The following is a 20,041-nucleotide window of genomic DNA, read 5'->3' as shown; positions in this document are numbered from 1 at the left end:
GAATCTTACCTTGGTTCCTGTCATCCTCCCTCTTTGCCCTCCCCCCAGCACTGACTTTGTTGAGGAAAAGTTGTACTTACTGTATGTAATATAACTGTGATATGTGGTTGTCTTACCTAGCTACATTAAGATGAATGCACTAACTGTAAGTTGCTCTGGATAAGAGTGCCTACTAAAATGTCAAATGTTTTTAAAACGCATTGGAGAAGGCCAGAGTGGAGAGACCTTGGACCTTCTTCTCCAATCTGTTTGGGAAGGAGGTGAGGAGATAGGACGCAAGGAATTGCAGAAAGAGGAATTAAGATAGAGCCTAGTACCTGTTCCTCCTTCCTACAGTACAATACCCTCCCTTTCTTTACCCTCCTCTCCTCTTCATGGTAGAACTGATCCAATTCTTTCACCCTCCATTTCTTGTAGCATCTGCATCCTAGATAAGCATATAAATATTTGTGACTGTTGGTAATGTATTTTACACGTCTCTCCCTCTTTCTTTCTTCTCGCTCTTCTGACTCGAACCCCAGGTATCCTGGAGTGGCCATTCTGGACCAAGCTGGTGGTGGTAGCCATCGGCTTCACGGGTGGCCTGGTCTTCATGTACGTCCAGTGTAAAGTCTACATCCAGCTGTGGAGGAGACTCAAGGCCTACAACCGGGTGATCTACGTCCAGAACCGCCCAGAGATGTGTAAAAAGCAAGTGGTCGAGAAGCTGCCCCTCATGGAGCCCAGTTTGGAGCACAAGGAGGCTCTGGCCCTCACCCAGTCTGACACAAACTCCTCCCAGTACACAGAGACAGAGGACTACAGTATGGAAGTGCTACATGTCTGACCAACATATTACTGAAGCCCCCAGACCATTTTACATATACTAATACACAGGCACACTCTGGCTGACCAACATATACACACACAAACACGAGCAAACCAAGTAAAAAACACAAAACACACAGACATGCATAAGACCATAGTATGGGGGTTGTACTAAGGTGTGAGTGACCCACCTTCACCCTTCCCCCATCTCCACACAGTCTGAAACAGTATGGACCAGTACCCGCTCCCAGGACTAGACCTTCACTGGGCCAATAGACCCCTCATATATACACACACACACACACACACACACACACACACACACACACACACACACACACACCTGAGACAGATGATCTCACTCGGCTCCAGAGGTTTCTGTTGAGCTGTTTGTTTGTTGCTTTGTGTGTTTGTTAGCTTGTTTGTTTGATTTATTTGTTTTACTTCCTGTGAATCATGGGTTAAACCATCATGGATCAGTGTGTAGCGCCGCCGTTTCTCTGGAATATTTTAGAACATTCTGGAACATTGAACATTCTAACTACTGCCACCGTACTGCTGTCGTCCGAGAGCCCGCTAAGGCCCGCTCCCCCACCTCTCTGAGTTTGGGACTGGATTGGACCGGATCTGACCATGCATTGAAGCACTTTTTGGTTTATACCAATACCCCTCTCAACCCTCTTCTCTTTTAATATGAATAAAGTACTTTATAGTATATCCCAGCAAACAGGGGACGTCCTAAGCAACATTGCCATTAGGCCCCTTTTAGGGTTTTGGCTAAATGTTATTCCACTGCCGTTCTGAGAACATTCTAGAAATATTCAAACATGACATTAACATCAGGACGATAAGGGGACGTTCAGTACTGATCCCAGTTTGGTTGTAGTATAACTTTATAATAAGGTAATTTGATGTCCAATAGGGAACATTACAAATAGGTTCCGATAACCGGGAAGTAGACAAAAAACACAAGACCATGACACAATGTCCTGACGTTCTGGGGACGTCCTATGGACACTTTTGTTTGCAGGGATAAGTGTGGGAAATTGTACAGCAACAAATAGGAAGATTTGTGTAAAAAATCCCTTGTTTTATATTTGACATTTCTGTCCCACACACAGACCTGCCCTCCCTTGGATGGAAATCGTGGAAAGCAATGAATGATGGGGGGGAATGGAATTCTGCCGAAATGATCATTGCACTTTTCACTTAACACTGAAAGTAATGCTAAATATGGCCTACTGGTTACTCAAGCCCTGTGGTTTTTAATACAACCAAAACATAACTTTGGGATAACATCAGATACAGCCATCCACCTGACTTTACCTCCCTCTGACATAAGAACTCTCTTAAGGCTCTGAGAATGTAATGTTTTTAAAAGCATTTTCTACCAACCATTCATTCACGGGAAATCGCTAAATAGTCTCCTCCCATGTCAGTCATCATCATAACATGAACCTTTGGAAAACCAACCAATCGGTCATGTTTTTTCTATTGTGTGAATGATACAGTACTTGTGGTATTCCATGTGCAGTTTGTAATAATAGTAATCATGGGTTCTATATGATGCCTTGAGGAAGCTACAGCCTGCTATATTTCGACTGTTCACTTCTCAACCTCCTATTGACTTCTCTGATCACACTAATAATGATCACGCAGATGGGATTATTCAAATCCAAATTTACATAAGATTATGTGAATTTGATCAGAGGTAGTAAGAGATTGGATACACGGCCTATTATCATTATTATGAGAGGCCCTATGAGACAATACTGAGCCTATTTTTACTATGGTGATGATCGTGGGTGGGTTATACTGTAGCATGTCTTTTTGGTTTAGTTTTATACATACAGTCAGTCAGTGAGACTCAGGTGAGCAACGGACAATCACCTGATACAGAGACCCGCGACATAACATACATTTTTCAGTCGAGCTAAAGTCTCTGTTGCACAGTCAGACAGCCTCCAGTTTCCAACCACGATAACTCAGATGTATTATGTTACAACGCTCAGTCCATAACCCACCTGCTGTTTCGCTAATTATTATTCAATGTAACTTAATGTATCGTTCTTTCTGACATCTGGCATTATGAGGGTTTGATTAGATGCATTTGTAAATTGATCAGTTTCAGTCCAGATAATGTTTCTAAAGTAACATCTGAAGGCTTCTCTCCAGTAAAGCAGAGTTGCCATATGTTGACAATAAAGACACTGTTTCCCTGAGCCAAATGCCTTGTGTTGTTAGTCATATGCAGTAGTGTAAAGTTAAAATTAATTTCAGCAAAATTACTTTAAAGTACTACTTAAGTATGTTTTGGGGGTATCTGTAGTTTACTTTTTATTTGTGACAATGTTTACTCCACTACATTCCTAAAGAAAATATGTACATGTTACTCCCATACATTTTTCCTGACAACCGAAAGTACTCGTTGCATTTCAAATGCTCAGGCAGGGCCGCAATATGGTTGTCATCCCTACTGCCTCTGATCTGGCGGCCTCACTAAACAAAAAGAGTGTGTTGGAGTGTGCTCCTGTCTGTCTGTAATTTCTTTTTTTTTTAAGTTAAAAAAATTGTGCCGTCTGATTTGCTTAATATAATATATTTAATTTAAATCATTTACTTTTACTCAAGTATGAGAAAGGAGTACTTTATCCGCCATTGTACTGAAGTACATTTAAAACCAGATACTTTTAGACTTTTACTCAAGTTGTATTTTACTGGGTCATTGACTTTTACTTGAGTTATTTTCTATTAAAAGGTATCTTTACTTTCACTCAAGTATGACAATTGAGTATTTTTTCCACCACTGGTTAATTGTAACTTGGTAAAAGTCTAATGTAAAATTCAAACTGCGAAAAAATGCAAGAACATGATTTCTTTAGTTAATTACAATACTGTAAAAGTACAGAGCATGACAGAACATTAACTATTGGAACTGTCAGCAAAAAAAGTGTGGGGGTAAGGACCTGATTGGGTCGCCATCTAGGGTTGGGAGTAGGGAAGTGCAGTCTAAACAGGAGTTGTGGCCTTCTCAAGGCAGCACGGTTTTGGGCTTACAGTCTGTTGTGTAAGTGCTTTTGTATCTGTGGGAGAACCACATTGCCAGGGTCCTCTCAAGCCCTATACAGCCATTCCAGCAAACACTCATTTTTAACAACTGTGTTTTTGATACCAGTGTAAATATACATAACAAGAGGTCCAGCCAATACGGCGTTCATGACACTTCTACTGTACAATGGCGTCAAACAAAATTGTTCTTTCAACATCTGCATTTCCTGAAATGTAAAGCTCCATTGTATTCTCCAATTGTAAAAGTCAGGTTTGGAGTTGTGGGTAGTGTAGTATTTGAGAAGCATGTTTGATAAGGGCCTAATGCTTCTCAGGACCAGCACAGATATGTATTAATACATATTATTTTGGTATTATATCTGTGGACACGGTTTCAATGTACGGTGTACATTTTAGGACCCCCTCACACAGTCCCCAAGACGGTCTGTACGATTAGACAGAAAAAGTGCAATTTACCTTAGTTGACCTGGTCAGTTCTCTAGTACTGTGGCTGTTTCTCATCCAGAGGTTCACTCTCTGGATACAATATTGCTTAAATTGTTTGTGTTGTATTTATATTTGCGTCAAAAGATACCCTTTCAAATTGTGATTTTATGCAACTAACACTATCAGTATCCAATTCCAGACATGAGCTATTTGAGCTTTCTCCCTGGAAACCAATTCTACTTCTTCTGTACGTGACTTTCTCACACTGTCCTAGTTATTGTCAGAGGCAAGAGTCTTTGAGAGGGCTAGACTTAATACAGTGAGGCCAGCATTCAAACTGCACTTGCACTTGACTTTTAAAGGTAACTTACACTTCAGCTGTGATCTATAGTTCTACCCCTAGAAGATATTCAGCCAGCTTTTATCACCACTGTACCCAATGAATACAATGGATCCAAATGATCATTGCTTTTATTGTATTCAGAGAAATATTTGAATGTACATGATTGATTTTTGATTATGTATAACTGGCTCCTATAATTGTGATTTTGAGAGAAGAGACTTGTTGATGTTGTCCCTTCATGCTTCTTTGCATTTTTTACCTTAAGACTTGTGGAGAAGGCTTTGCTTAGCTACATGAACAGTGTTTATTGCTAAGCCCTATAATAACTTTGTAATGTCTACAGTCTCAAAATTCCAGCAACTTTACCCAGATTCCCAGGTTTTGTCACAGATGAAAGATTCCCAGATTTCTTGAAAACCTGAGAATTGTGGGAAAGTCAGCAACATTTTGCAACCCTAAGCCATATTGTATAACATGACATTTTATTTTGGAGATGACCCTGTCTGAGGTCTGTGTGTTCTTTCAAAGTAATTTCAAATGTAAAAGAAAACACAGCTCTTCTGCAGAACATGACATAAGCAGCCATCCCATCCCATAATAACTCTTGTTGTGCTGAGAAAGTGTTACTTGCATAAAACTACAGTGCTTTACTACGGACTTGACTTGAACATACAAGACTGTTTCCCTCCTTCAGATATCATTCCACACGTCTGTCTGAGTTTACTTATGAATGATAACTGTAAATATATATTTTTTAAAGTACTTGTTTTGGAAAATAAATATTGATGTGTTTTCATTTGTTTAATTCCCAAATGTTTGAACAAAGTATGTAGAATGAAAAACCAACCAAATAAAAATGAAAACCTAAATGTCTTAGTTTTAGCTACTGGATATGCTTATATTTTCATTGTCACCAACAGTTTTACACTGCTATAGGGAGAAATAGAAAATACAATTTTGAGTATTTTTATTTGAAATAGACACCAATGAAGTTTAATAGATAAATCCACATTATTTAAATGTGGGACTATCTGTAGAAATAGCTAGCAAAAAAGTTGAATGGCATCAGTGGGTATGTGCTTATCATAGCAAACGATACTTGCAGCACATGATGTAAGACACAACACCATAAATGTTCACAATACATTGAGTATACAAAACATTGGGAACACCTTCCTAATATTTAGTTGCACCCCCCTTTGCCCTCAGAACAGCCTCAATTCATCGGGGCATGGGCTCTCAATCTTGTCTCAGAGCATTTTGTATTATTCTGTATGTAAATCCAAGACACCCCATTTCGTATGGTATGTATTCATTTGTAGATGTCCCATTTTTTATGATATGTTATGAATTTGCAAAAAGTACAATGTTCCAAATTGAAAAAAACGCACAATATGTTTCATATTTGGAAAATGTATATGTTATGCATTTTAGCTAGGCTAGGGGTTACGTTTAGGAGTTAGGGGAAGGGTATCTAAAAGGGTTAAGGTTAGGGGAAGGGTTAGCTAACATGCTAAGTAGTTGCAAAGTTGCTAAAATGCTAAAGTTGTGAGATTCAAACCAGCAACCTTTGGGTTGCTAGATGTTTGTGTTACATGCCCACCCATCCACCCTACTTTCATTTTTGACTAAATAAGAATTTTTTCTTAACTGACTTGCCAAGTTAAATAAAGAAATACTTCAGTAACCATCTTTCTAATGTAACCATACCAAACGTATCATTCTAAATGGAGTGTTGAGTTTACATACAGAATAATATGAAATGCTCTGAGACCAGGTTGGGATTCTACAAGTCGAAAGCTTTCCACAGGGATGCTGGCCCATGTTGACTCCAATGCTTCCCACAGTTGTGTCAAGTTGGCTGGATGTCCTTTGGGTGGTGGATTATTCTTGATACACACGGGAAACTGTTGAGTGTAAAAAACCTCAGCAGCATTGCAGTTCTTGACGCAAACCGGTGTGCCTGGCACCTACTACCACATACTGTTCAAAGGCACTTAAATATTTTGTCTTGCCCATTTACCCTCAATGGCTCAATTGTCTCAAGGCATAAAAATCATTCTTTAAACCATCTCTTCCCCTTCATCTGCACTGACTGAAGTGGATTTAACAAGTGACATCAATAAGGGATCGTAGCATTCACCTGTCTTGTCATGGAAAGCAGGTGTTCCTAATGTTTTGTACACTCAGTGTATATCAGACTATATAGCTATCCCTCCTTGTTCCCTTCCTTGCTCTCTCCCCTTCATTCCTTTCTCAGACAGCAACACTGTTAGGGATGCGGTCGGGAGAGAAGTAGTAGTAGGGTAGTTTCTTGCCTTCGTTGCGGATTTTGATGACACTGCTGACCTCTGCCAGTCTCTTCCTGAACAACTCCATGGCCTCCTTCACTGGCTTCTCTATGAAGTGCTCATCTGGGTACATCCCCAGGAAGAGCTGACAGAGAGAGGACACAGGAATTGGAGGGAAATGTTTATTATTAAGAACAAACAGACAAACACCATGTGTGTTTATCTGTACGTGGGCATGTGGTGTGTGTACCTCATTCTCCTGGAACTGACTGAGGGCCCAGACGGCCCCTAAGTGCCAGCAGGACCGGCCGCGGTCAGGGAGACTCTGGATGATGAACTTCACATCTACCACCCCCTTCTGCCTGGGAGGGGGCTTCCGCATGGTGGGGGGTGAGTTGGGGATCCACGAGCACCAGTCATACTGAAATACACAGAGTAGGCAGACATTAACATCTAAGGGAAGCTTGGTGGTGCTCTTGACAATGTACAGGCTCTTGTCTGCAAGCCCTGATCAAGCTCATCTACAGTAATGTTGACCAACTGTCCCAAGGCTACCTGACTATATATAGCCCACGCGTTGCACGTGTTGCAGACACCAACATAGCGGGTGTTTGCGGTGGAACTACATTGGAGCTGTCAAATTCGGTGAACAGTTGCTAACGAAAGCACATCCGCCCCACTTGCATTAAAAGTTAAGAATGAGAAAGTGTAGGCTATATAGACATATTTATGCTCAAATTGAAAAATCATGGAACAAATAATGAGGATTTCAATTATCCTAATTGAAGTGTAGATTAAATCTCACATTCCATTTTTCGAACTTGGAAACGAGGCTAGATGTGATTTCTGTTAATGCGACTCAGTGCAGCCAAAGGCAATGCCCGTTTCATTATGCCTGGAGCCACTTGGAGTTGACAGCTCTGACGCAGTTCCACCTCAGACACCGCCAAAACAACTGCTAAGCGGATGTTTGCTAAAAACAGATCTGATCATATGGAGCCCCGAGCCGTACCTGTCCGAAGTTGACAGCAGCGTGGTGTGCAGAGGCAGTGAAGATGATGACAGTCAGATACTCTGTGAGCTCCTCGCGTGTCTTCAGGGCCTTGGGAAACCCTGCAGAAAGTTTTTTTTTTGCGCAACACATGTTTTTTTGACACTTGTTTCATCAGTGAGTCACTAAGGTCAGTCCCTAGACACACATTGTCATGCAATCACAAACTATAGTATTACTTAGAAATGCACAACACCAGTCTATGAAGGCTGCATCTCCTGCTGGTTTTTGAGTTCCCTGGCAATTCATGTTGACTGGGCAGAGGTGTATATACACCTGGTTACTCAGTGGTTCTGTCAGATGTAAACAAGCAGAGTGGCCCTCGAAGAGTGGAGTTTTGGCCCCTTCTAGCCTGATCAGACCAGACTGAGTTCCTCACTCGCACACCACTGTTACCACAGCAACAGACAAGCACAGAGGCTTTTGACCAACTTAAAAGTGAAGTACATTTCTGCATAGCTAAATATTGATAATGTTGCTCCATGGTCAGTTATGTCTTTCAACACAGTCCAGAGAAATAAGAAGTGTGTATTTGTATTGCAGATAAATCTAAAACAGCATTTTAAAGCAGGCTAGGCCATTGTAGTGTTTGTTGGTTATAATGTGTTTTGTACCCACCACAGCAGTCAAGGTCCTGCATCCCAAAGCTGCTGACATCTTTAACAAACGCCTGGATCTCCTCATCCTTCTGTACTGTGTCATCACTGTCGTAGTAGATACACACCACGTCCCACACAAAACTAGCGAAACGGAAAATCAAATTTAGGGTGAGGGTAATGGCTAGAGCTTTAGGGTTACGGTTATGGCTATAGGGTTAGGGTTGAGCCGGGGTGTGGACATGAAGCTATGGTTAGGGTAATGGCTAGAGCTTTAGGGTTATGGCTATAGGGTTAGGGTTGAGCCGGGGTGTGGACATGAAGCTATGGTTAGGGTAATGGCTAGGGCTTTAGGGTTATGGCTATAGGGTTAGGGTTGAGCCGGGGTGTGGACATGAAGCTAGGGTTAGCCATCTCATGGCATCTTTTCCTGGTGATTGACCTGGTTCTCCTCCTCCTATAAAAGTGTCAAGAAGGACACACACACATACCCCCCCACTCCCCCATGATCTCTGACCTCTTGGTGACATCCCAGACCCTGTTCCCGTCGTCTCTGTAGTAGTAGTAGGGTAGGTCCTCAGGGCTGTCCACCCCGCGGGCCTTAATGGCGTCAGGGAAACACAGAGACCTGAAGGTCAGTGACCTCATAGCCTTCTGGATCATCTCCACATGACCTCCACCTCCTGTACCATTGGCCTGGGGAGAGACAGTACACATTAGCTCTCTATGTCTCTGTCTCTAGGCCCATTTTTACCTGGTGCTAACATGCATCCTTTGTCCTGATTGTGTCCACATTCTGATTGGGCCCACATTTTTAGACAGGTTTAGACGATTAAAAGACATATTCTGATCTGATTGTGATCAGATCATCCTGACCACCTCCGGAAGTAATCAGGCACAAATTGTGTCTGGAGATCTTACAAGTGTAGACAGATCTGGACAGCAAACCTCAAAAACACAGGAAATATTACTGCACGTTATCAATCGGTGCTCATAGTATAGACTAGGGTTGCAAAGCTTGTGTAATTTTTGTAATTAACAGGTAATCTATGGTCATTTATACTTGAATTACAAAAAACAAATGTATTCATATATAGTATTTATTTTGTGTGTCCATTTTGTCCATGAGTTTCTTGTGAATAGACCATATAGTTCAAGAGAAAATAGCCTAATTAATGGAAAAAAGCATCTAATCAACAACGCCATTATATTCAACTCATCCAACTATTTACTTTTTCCACAACTGCCACCAGTTCAGTGCAAAAACATTTACAACCAAGATATAAACTCATGAATAACATTGGTATTTAATAGGGTTTCAACATGAAATATCTTTTATATATTACATTTTTTACACACTTATTTATCTTACCATGTCTATGGTTTATATTTAGGATAAGGTTTTACAGCTTTATTTGTTTTATATTTTACATGCGATAAGGCCAGAGGGTCAGAGATAATTATGTACCTATGATAAACTGAAGTACCCAAAAGGGCCACTGGATGTCTTGTGATAAATTACATAAAATCTTTGAAAGTTACAAAAATTCAGGTAATTTACTGGTAAACTTGAAATGTTTCCAATAATATGAGCCTCCCAAGTGGCGCAGCGATCAAAGGCACTGCGTCACTACAGACCGGGGTTTGATCCCGGGCTGTATCACAACCGGCTGTGATCGGGAGTCCCATAGGGGAATTTGCATGCTGACTGCAGGAATGTCCACCAGAGCTGTTTCCAGAGAATCAAATGTTAATTTCTCTACAATAAGCCACCTCCAATGTCGTTTTAGAGAATTTGGCAGTACGTCCAACCGGCCTCACATCCACATACACCACACCAGCCTAGGAATCCACATCTGGCTTCTTCTCCTGCGGGTTCGTCTGACACCAGCCACCCGGACAGCTGATGAGACTGTGGGCTTGCACAACCAAAGAATTTCTGCACAAACTTTAAGATACCGTTTCAGGGAAGCTCATCTGCGTACTCGTTGTCCTCACCAGGGTCTTGACCTGACTGCAGTTCGGTGTTGTAACTGACTTCAGTGGGAAAATGCTCACCTTCGATGGCCACTGGCACGCTGGAGAAGTGTGCCCTTCATGGATCAATAATGGTTTCAACTGTACCGGCAGTATGCAGACAGCGTGTATGGGGTCGCGTGGGCCAGCGTTTTGCTGATGTCAACGTTGTGAACATTGTGCCCCATGGTGGTGTTATGGTATAGAAAGGCATAAGCTACACACAATGAACACAATTGCATTTCATCAATGTCAAATTGAATGCACAGAGATACCGTGACGAGATCCTGAGGCCCATTGTCGGGCCATTCATCCGCCGCCATCGCCTCATGTTTCAACATGGTAATGCTTGGCCCCATGTCGCAAGGATCTGTACACAATTCCTGGAAGCTCAAAATGTGCCAGTTCTTTAATGGCCTACATTTTCACTAGACATGTCACCCATTGAGGATGGTTGGGATGATCTGGATTGACGTGTACGATAGCGTGTTCCAGTTCCTGCCAATATCCAGCAACTTCGTACAGCCATTGAAAAGGAGTGGGACAGCGTTCCACAGGCCACAATCAACAGCCTGATCAAATCTATGCAAAGGAGTTGTGTCACGCAGCTTGAGCAAATGGTGAACACACCAGATACTGACTTGTTTCTGATCCACGCCCCTATTTATTTTTTTAAGGTATCTGTGACCAATTCCCAGTCATGTGAAATCCATAGATTAGGGCCTAATATTTAAGTTCAATTGACTGATTTCCTTATATGAACTGTAGAATCTTTGAAATTGCAGAGTGTATATTTATTTTCAGTGTAATTTACATGCAGGGAGGGACCAGGAAATCTAGTCACAATGAAGACAGATAAGAGACCGATTTTAGTACCATGTGTAGACGCACTTCTGAATATGTCTCAATGTCCCTCTCTCACACACTCACCTTATCGAAGATGCCAAACTCACAGATGAGCTGCTCTCTGGCCTTGGTGTTGATGGCGATGGTGAAACGAATGTGAGGAAGGAGCAACTAGAGGACAGACCATCAATAAATAAATAAACAAACAAACCAATCAACCAACCATCTAACTAAACAATCCATGAACCAACTAATCAGCCACAAAACACAGGCACAGAATGAAGTGTACTTGGTGTACCTTGTAAGCAGGGTGTACAGCAGGCAGCTGTCTGAACATGGCCACTCCAAACACCTCAGAGACCAGGTGAGTCCTCAGCAGGTGTGTGACTGTCTGGTGGATGTGGAAGTCAGAGGAGCGGACCCAGATCTTAGCTAGCATCCAGTCATACTGACCATCACTGGGCAGGAAGATAGGGTTGTCCTTCCCTGGAGTCTGACCCAGCTGGGAGAGAGAGAGGAGGAGGGGTATGTTTTGTTAGATGGTGAAGAAACACTGCTCCATGCTCTTTTTCTAACCATGCAGAATAGCCTACCTGTATGGCCAGAGGCAGGATCTTGCTCTGGCTGTTGTTGTACAGCAGACAGATAGGAGCAGCCAGGTACTGTAGAGTACAGGGGTCTGTACTGTTGGGACTGATGTCTTCCATCAACTCATAGTCTGCTATGTAGATGTTACCAGCCTGCAAACAACACGTAATACAAGGTTTTGTATCTATTTTTTATTTCACCTTTATTTAACCAGGGAGGCCAGTTGAGAACAAGTTCTCCTTTACAACTGCGACCTGGCCAAGATAAAGCAAAGCAGTGCGACACAAACAACAACACAGAGTTACACATGGAATAAGCGAGTATACTGCCAAAAACACAATAGAAAAAAAAGAAAATCTATATACAGTTTGTGCAAATGGAGTAAGGAGGTAAGGCAATAAATAGGCCATAGTAGCGAAGTAATTACAATTGAGCAAATTATCACTGGAGTGATAGATGTGTAGATGATGTGCAAGTAGAAATACTGGTGTGCAAAAGAGAAGAAAAGTAAATAAAAACAATATGGGGATGAGGTAGGTAGATTGGGTGGGCTATTTACAGGTGGGCTATATACAGCTGCAGCGATCGGTTAGATGCTCAGATGTTTAAAGTTGGTGAGGGAAATATAAGTCTCCAGCTTCAGTGATTTTTGCAATTCGTTCCAGTCATTGGCAGTAGAGTACTGGAACGAAAGGCGGCCAAATTACGTGTTGTCTTTGGGGATAGCCAGTGAAATATACCTGCTAGAGTGCGTGCTACGGATGGGTGTTGTTATCGTGACCAGTGAGCTGAGATAAGGCGGAGCTTTATCTAGCATCGACTTATCGACTTAGAATAAAAAATATAAAAATAAATATTTAAAAAATAACTACCTTTATTTGACTAGGCAAGTCAGTTAAGAACAAATTCTTACTTTCAATGACGGCCTAGGAACAGTGGGTTAACTGCCTGTTCAGGGGCAGAACGACAGATTTGCACCTTGTCAGCTCGGGGATTTGAACTTGAAAAGATGTTAGCAGCAACATCTTTGCAACACCTCAACTTGCAATCCGGTTACAAGTCCACCACTCTAACCACTAGGCTACCCTGCCGCTAGGGGCTTTGGTAACAAAACGGATGGCACTGTGATAGACTGCATCCAGTTTGCTGAGTAGAGTATTGGAAGCTATTTTGTAAATGACATCGCCGAAGTCGAGGATCGGTAGGATAGTCAGTTTTAGGGTATGTTTGGCGGCGTGAGTGAAGGAGGCTTTGTTGCGAAATAGGAAGCCGATTCTAGATTTAATTTTTAGATTGGAGATGTTTAATATGAGTCTGGAAGGAGAGTTTACAGTCTAGCCAGATACCTAGGTATTTGTAGTTGTCCACATATTCTAAGTCAGAACCATCCAGAGTAGTGATGCTAGTCGGGCGAACGGTTGAAAAGCATGCATTTGGTTTTACTAGCATTTAAGAGCAGTTGGAGACCACGGAAGGAGTGTTGTATGGCATTGAAGCTCATTTGGAGGTTAGTTAACACAGAGTCCAAGGAAGGGCCAGATGTATGCAGAATGGTGTCGTCTGCGTAGAGGTGGATCAGGGCATCACCCGCAGCAAGAGCGACATCGTTGACATATGTGTGTCTCAGTCTCTACCTCAATCTCCTCCTCCAGAGTCATCTCTCTCTCCAGACAATCTGCCACCATGTCATGTGTAACGGGGAACTTCTCTGGCAGCTTGGTGCACTTCTGGATCATCACTGGGTTACAGCCGTTCAGGTACTGGTAGCCAAACATAAAGTCCTCTTTCCAGTGCTGCATCACATACTCTAGGATAGGAATACGGAGAGGAGAGGAGAGGATGATTTTTATGACTAGGATCCGCATTAGCTACTGCTAAAGCGGCAGCTGCTCAGAGAGGAGAGAGGAGTCAGATACCACATTCTATGGAGAAAACTGAGACCACACACCTGAGATGGTGTTTTTGATCCTGACGAAGATCCGCTCAAAGTCAGCAAAGTCATTCCAGGAGGACTGGAACATGTGCATGAACTGGTTCACACAGAGGTTCTCTATCCTGGGGAGGAGAGAACAACATCATCAACCTGCAGGGAAAGATTTAAGTAGCCTGAGCCACCATCCTGACCGCTGCAATACCATAGAAAAACAGAAAGTCATTTTGTGAGATAAGGATGGTCGAACGAGGCTAAGATTTATGTCCAGAGTTATTTTTTTCCATTTTCACTGTGATAACCAAACAAAAACTAATGGATTCAGAAAATGTAAGTCACTGACAACAGGGAGTTGATGTTTACTACACATGTATTACACACTTATCCACGTTATTTTCAATCGTTAGCAGCATTGGTTGCCACTTTCCAGGGATGAATTTAAGAAAAAGAGTTTCTGCTTCCCTTCCTGTCTATGATTCGCACACACGTGTGCAGTACTTTGCCAGTGCTCAACACTTGGGATGCTAAAGATGTTGCTGCTAACTTGCTGGTGAGTAAAGTCTGCTAGTCATTGGTACAGTACATTGATACTGTCAATGTAAGTTATTATGCTTTAAATCTAATCCTATCCATTACCAGTCTGGTAATGCTATGTCAAGCAAGCAATGCCTGAATAGCATAATGTCCGGCATAATAGTTTATACCCTGTGCTCTCTGCAGATGAGCTGTTATCAATGCAAATTCAGCTGCACAAACAAGCCACAAGTAAGCAGGAGAACCACAGACAGCCATAACACTTCTATTAATAAAGTCTGTGTCTTGCTAACCCCGGCCACTTCCTCTAGTTCCTCATCAATACATGGCAAGTCTATTATAGATGGTTGTTTTTGATAATGAGGGCTACTATCCCATAACTGAACTACTACAGAGCAAAGACACACAACCTGTCTGGAAGGTTGTTATCCCTCCTAAGCAATCAAAAGAATAAGAAAAAAGCATACTAGTACGCTGATAGGTTTGAAGCAAAGTATTTGTCAGAGCACACAGCCAGTCTCATTGAAACAATATGTATGTGTTTAGCCTGTTGGTGTGTAGGATACATGCAAATGTCCCTAGTTACTCATACAATGACTCTCCTGGTCAACATGATTTCATGCAGAGCATTAAAACAGGCTTCCTTTTAGTCACATCCACATACTCCCGAGTGGCGCAGCGGTCTAAGGCACTGCATCTCAGTGCTAGATGCGTCATTACAGACCCTGACTCGATCTTGTGCTGTACCACAACTGTCCATGATCGGGAGTCCCATAGGGTGGCACACAATTGGCCCGTTGTTGTCCAATTGGCCCAGTGTTGTTAGGGGAGGGTTTGGCCGGGGTAGGCCATCATTGTAAAATAAGAATATGTTCTTAACTGGCTTGCCTAGTTAAATAAAGGTTCAATATTTAATATATATTTTTAAATACTAGTAGTTCCACATACTACTCACCAACCACCCACCTACTGAACTAACAGCTTCTATCTGTTTCCCACTTAGCTTTTATTCAAACCAGGAAGTCACTGTAATAAGTCACTGTAATAAACAAATACTGAACCCAATGAACGGAAAAATCCCCTACCATGCCAAGTATGTGCTTTCTTCATGGAAATCTCCACATTAGAAAGAGGCCTACTGTAGGTTTAACACTGCATGAGTGTAAACATGGAACAGAGCATAAGACTGTATGGACAATGTTGCAAATAAGGGGAAATAGTTGCAGCTGAGTGTAGTGACAGGACAATGACACTACTCTGCCATAAAACCCCAGAACTCTTGGCAGAGTCTGCAATGCATATAACAAATACAGGAAGTCTACACTAGGTTACAGAGTGTAGTGACAGGACAATGCCACTACTCTGCCATAAAACCCCAGAACTCCTGGCAGAGTCTGCAATGCATATAACAAATAAAGGGAAATAGTTGCAGCTGAGTGTAGTGACAGGACAATGTCACTACTCTGCCATAAAACCCCAGAACTCTTGGCAGAGTCTGCAATGCATATAACAAATAAAGGGAAACAGTTGCAGCTGAGTGTAGTGACAGGACAATGCCACTACTCTGCCATAAAACCCCAGAACTCTTGGCAGAGTCTGCAATGCATATAACAAATAAAGGAAGTCTACACTAGGTTACAGAGTGTAGTGTGAATGCAGTACTTACGCCTTACTGTAGTTGAGTATGAAGTCCACTCCTTTCTCGCTATCAAACTGGATGTCTCTGGGAAGCTCCTTGTGAGTGTTGGCATCTATACTCATAGGAATTCCAGGCTGCCACTCCCTCCATCTACACACAGGAGGACATCATAGAATCAGGTTAAGCACCACTACGTAACACTGTGTACAGGTCTTTTAATGTTGGTAGGCTACACTATATGTAGTTACAGTGCATTGAATAAATACTAGAAAAACATTTACTAGTTCAATACATTGAATACATCTTGGTACAACATCAATACGTCATTGTGAGGTAGATGTGTGATACACAATAAAGCCAGCTCTTGCCTGTAGGTTTTCCGTCTGCTCTCCAGCTCTTTGTGTCGGTGTTGCTTCACCAGTCTGGTCTTGTCATCCTTTGGCAGCAGTGCTTAAAGAAAAGGGTGAACAATGATAATGAGGATGATTTTAGATTCACTTCTATGTTCCTTAAGCTAAAGACTGGGGACAGATTTTGACAGACATGAGCGACCGACAGACAGACATGACCAACCGACAGACCTGACTGACAGACACGACCAACCGGCAGACACAGACCCGACAGACAGGTACCTTTGCCGTCCCTGAGGACCACCTCCTTGTCGTCCACCAGCCAGTGGAAGCAGGGGAACTCTACGTAGTCTCCAGAGGGAGTCTTCACTGTGATGTACTTACAGTACCAGTCATCATGAACCCAGTACTTCTTCTTCTCTATCTTCACCAGCTCCATCTCTCCCAGGTTCTCCCCTACCGTCACATCATACGAGTCCACCTGAGAACAGACAACCAGGTTTAGAGAGATTTGAGCAGAGTGGACAAAATGGGACAGTTTTCCGGACCCAGATTAAGCCTAACCTGAGGACGGACAATGGTCGTTACCAAGTTGTAATTGTTACATTAAGTCATTAATAAAAATGCACTTTATCAATGTGTTTGTTTGGCTGCCCATTAGCTGTTCCTTTTTGCACCAGATACTTTTTCTGCGGTCCTGACACAACTGCCCAAAACAGCAAGAAAGAGACAGCATGCGGTTAGTAGCAGCTCATGAGTCATTGACGGTTGGTGCAATATACAGCCACTGGCATCATGAAGTAAAGCGTACAACTGGATGTAGTGTACAGGATTCAGACACTGGTGAAGATGTTAATGCCAGAATGAATTGACAGTTTATTAGATTGGAAAGCTTTTGTATTGATCTTCCCATGTGGTGTTCATGGGCCATAAGGCCATGAGCAGGTCACTAATCAGTCATTGGCTCTAATAGAGGTTTGGCAATAGGCCTTATGTTATTATTTTGCTTCATTAGAGTAAAAGCACAGAGAAATACACTCATACACAGAAATGGTGATGGCACCTATAGGGCGCACTCTGCACTGGAGTTTCGCCTCTTCATCTGTCACTGTACTAGGTAGTGGATAAGGCAAGTTTCTACAAGACAATGTAAAGTGATAGTAGTATTGAGCACAAAGACCATTTATTTCCTCATTATGCTATGGATTACTCCCATTACCTCATATTGCAGCACAGTTTAAAGCACTATTTATTGAATAGAATAGAGGGGCTGGGGTTGATATCGCAATACATTCTGTGGCAGATCTTACACCAGGGAACAGTCAAATAAAACAAATTATTTATTTGTACATTTGTTAAAGGAACTTTGTGCAGTTATTAGCAGTATGCATTTAAAACATTGCACAACATTGTCTTTCAAATGTCAGTCCTTAATTACGTTAAAATAATAAAAAATGAATAATACAATGTCGATGTAATAAATATGAATATGTCCAAAAGGCATGTAAAATGTTATTGTTACACTACAAAGTAATGTAAGTTCATTCACCCAGACCGAGGTATTGTGAGGGCTTCCAGAGGGAGAAATCTTGTGGTCTAACATGTATGTCATTTTCACAAACTAGTAATCAGTCCAAATAGTATGCATAATTTGAGTTGAGGCTTCAGGACATATACTAGAGGAAGTGTGCTTTTTATTAAGCATTGACTGAGAAGTGAGGAGAAGTATGCACGTGCACAATGGGAGAAGGGTGAAGAATCAGGATGCAGCCAGAGTTTAAAATCGGACAGTTATTGGAAATATTTTCTCTCTATCATTAACAAGGTCACCCCTGAGTGTATTTGAAGTGATGCACACACTGTGAAACTTTCAAACTGACTCTTGCCACCTGTAACTCAACTCACCGCCCCTCTCTCGAAGTCGTTGTAGAGTGGTTTGTCCAGTAAAGTCCTCTCACTGCATCCCTCTGTTCCCACCAGGGTGATATAGATGTAGTCATCAGTCCCTGCAAACCACTGGCTTCCTGTAGCCACTGTCACTGTGTAGGATGGCATGGTGGTACACACACACACGATGGACAGGAGAACTGATATCCACTGGTTGTCTGCAGGCAGATATGATAGCCTCCTACAAGTGTGTCGGTTGTTGACTCAGTCTGGACAAAATTAGATTTCCCCTTTTTGCTAATGAATCTATGTAGACCTTCACACTTTCTAGATCTCCTACTCTCGCTCCTCCCTCCCTCTATCTCTAGCTCACTCTCTCATAAACACCCCCTTATATACTGACACCACACATGTAATGCAAATGCTGTAAAACAGCTAGCTAGAGGATGCAGAGGCATTCGATAATGTTTCACACTGGCTGGTGTACTGTAAGAGTGAGTGTTTGACCCCACCCTCTTATCGTGCATTGAAGGAACGGCCAGATCTGTCTTTCACTCTCTCAATGTTTATGACAATATACAGTGCATTCAGGAAGTATTCCACATTCTGTTGTGTTACAGCCAAATGGATTCGATTTTTGGATCACTGGCCAACACACAATACTCCAAGTGGAATTATGTTGTTTTTCAAAATGTTTACAAATGAATTGAAAATGAAAAGCTGAAATGTCTTGAGTCAATAAGTATTCATACCCTTTGTTCTTGCAAGCCTAAATAAGTTCAGGAGTAAAAATGTTCTAAACAAGTCACATAAGTTGGGTCACTCTGCCGGGAGACAAATTCACCTTTCAGCAGGACAATAACCTAAAACACAAAACCAAATATACACTGGAGTTGCTTACAGTACCAAGAAGACAGTGAATGTTCCCGAGTGACCTAGTTACAGTTTTGACTTAAATAGTCTTGAAAATCAAATGGCAAGACTTGAAAATGGCTGTCTAACAATGATCAAAAACAGACTTGACAGAGCTTGAAGATTTTAGAAAATAATGTCCAAATATTGTACAATCAAGGTTTGCAGACTTACCCAGAAAGAGTCACAGCTGTAATCACTGCCAAAGGTGATTCTAACATGTATTGACCCATTTTATTGAATACTTATCTAATCAAGATATATTAGTGTAAGATTTTTCACAAATGTACAGTACCAGTCAAAAGTTGAGACATATCTACTCATTCAAGGGTTTTGCATTATGTTTACTATTTTCTACATTGTAGAATAATAGTGAAGACATCAAAACGATGAAATTAACACATATGGAATCATGTAGTAACCAAAAAAGTGTTAAACAAATGAAAGTATAAAATAAGTAGCCACCCTTTGCCTTGATGACAGCTTTGCACACTCTTGGCATTCTCTCAACCAGCTTTATGAGGAATACTTTTCCAACAGTTTTGAAGGAGTTTCCACATATGCTGAGCATGTGTTGGCTGCTTTTCCTTCACTCTGCAGTCCAACACATCCCAAACCATCTCAATTGGATTGAGGTTGGGTGATTGTGGAGGCCAGGTCATCTGATGCAGCACTCCAATCACTCTCCTTCTTTGCCAAATAGCCCTTACACAGCCTGGAGGTGTGTTTTGTCCTGTTGAAAAACAAATGATAGTC

The 20,041-nt window shown here is 41.8% G+C and overlaps 2 protein-coding genes across 7 annotated transcripts in view; one reads left to right on the top strand and one right to left on the bottom strand.

Moving 5' to 3' along the window:
• Positions 1 to 3,029, top strand: part of LOC115113092 (E3 ubiquitin-protein ligase MARCHF8-like) — a 136,211-nt gene extending 133,182 nt beyond the window's left edge. For all 6 annotated transcript variants that reach the window (XM_029640326.2, XM_029640331.2, XM_029640330.2 and 3 more), the window contains one exon: positions 522 to 3,029. In XM_029640326.2, the coding sequence (XP_029496186.1) occupies positions 522 to 826 (305 nt within the window). In that variant the 3' untranslated portion in view covers positions 827 to 3,029. The remainder of the gene's footprint in view (positions 1 to 521) is intronic.
• A 2,568-nt stretch (positions 3,030 to 5,597) lies between these two features.
• LOC115113091 (polyunsaturated fatty acid 5-lipoxygenase-like) lies at positions 5,598 to 18,872 on the bottom strand. Its single transcript, XM_029640324.2, has 14 exons — positions 18,392 to 18,872; positions 16,769 to 16,967; positions 16,505 to 16,586; positions 16,164 to 16,286; positions 13,982 to 14,088; positions 13,668 to 13,840; positions 12,039 to 12,185; positions 11,744 to 11,947; positions 11,530 to 11,616; positions 9,101 to 9,279; positions 8,606 to 8,727; positions 7,949 to 8,049; positions 7,187 to 7,357; positions 5,598 to 7,081 (listed from the first exon to the last, which is right to left on the bottom strand). Exons 1-14 carry the CDS (start codon positions 18,539 to 18,541, stop codon positions 6,902 to 6,904), a joined length of 2,025 nt encoding a protein of 674 aa, XP_029496184.1. The 5' UTR covers positions 18,542 to 18,872; the 3' UTR covers positions 5,598 to 6,901.
• Positions 18,873 to 20,041: the final 1,169 nt, after the last annotated feature.

This window comes from Oncorhynchus nerka, linkage group LG28 (genome assembly GCF_034236695.1).
Source record: "Oncorhynchus nerka isolate Pitt River linkage group LG28, Oner_Uvic_2.0, whole genome shotgun sequence".
Lineage (NCBI taxonomy): Eukaryota > Metazoa > Chordata > Actinopteri > Salmoniformes > Salmonidae > Oncorhynchus > Oncorhynchus nerka.
The sequence above is the reverse complement of the archived record's forward strand: the minus strand, read 5'-3'. Positions and strand labels throughout refer to the sequence as shown.

Excerpts from the sequence above, each read along its gene's own strand:
- LOC115113091 (XM_029640324.2), bottom strand. The coding sequence starts at position 18,541 with ATGCCATCCTACACAGTGACAGTGGCTACAGGAAGCCAGTGGTTTGCA. Across the intron at positions 16,968-18,391 it reads ACGACTTCGAGAGAGGGGCG|GTGGACTCGTATGATGTGAC; the intron begins GTGAGTTGAGTT and ends GTCTGTTCTCAG. Across the intron at positions 9,280-11,529 it reads AGTTTGGCATCTTCGATAAG|GCCAATGGTACAGGAGGTGG; the intron begins GTGAGTGTGTGA and ends GTCTCTCCCCAG.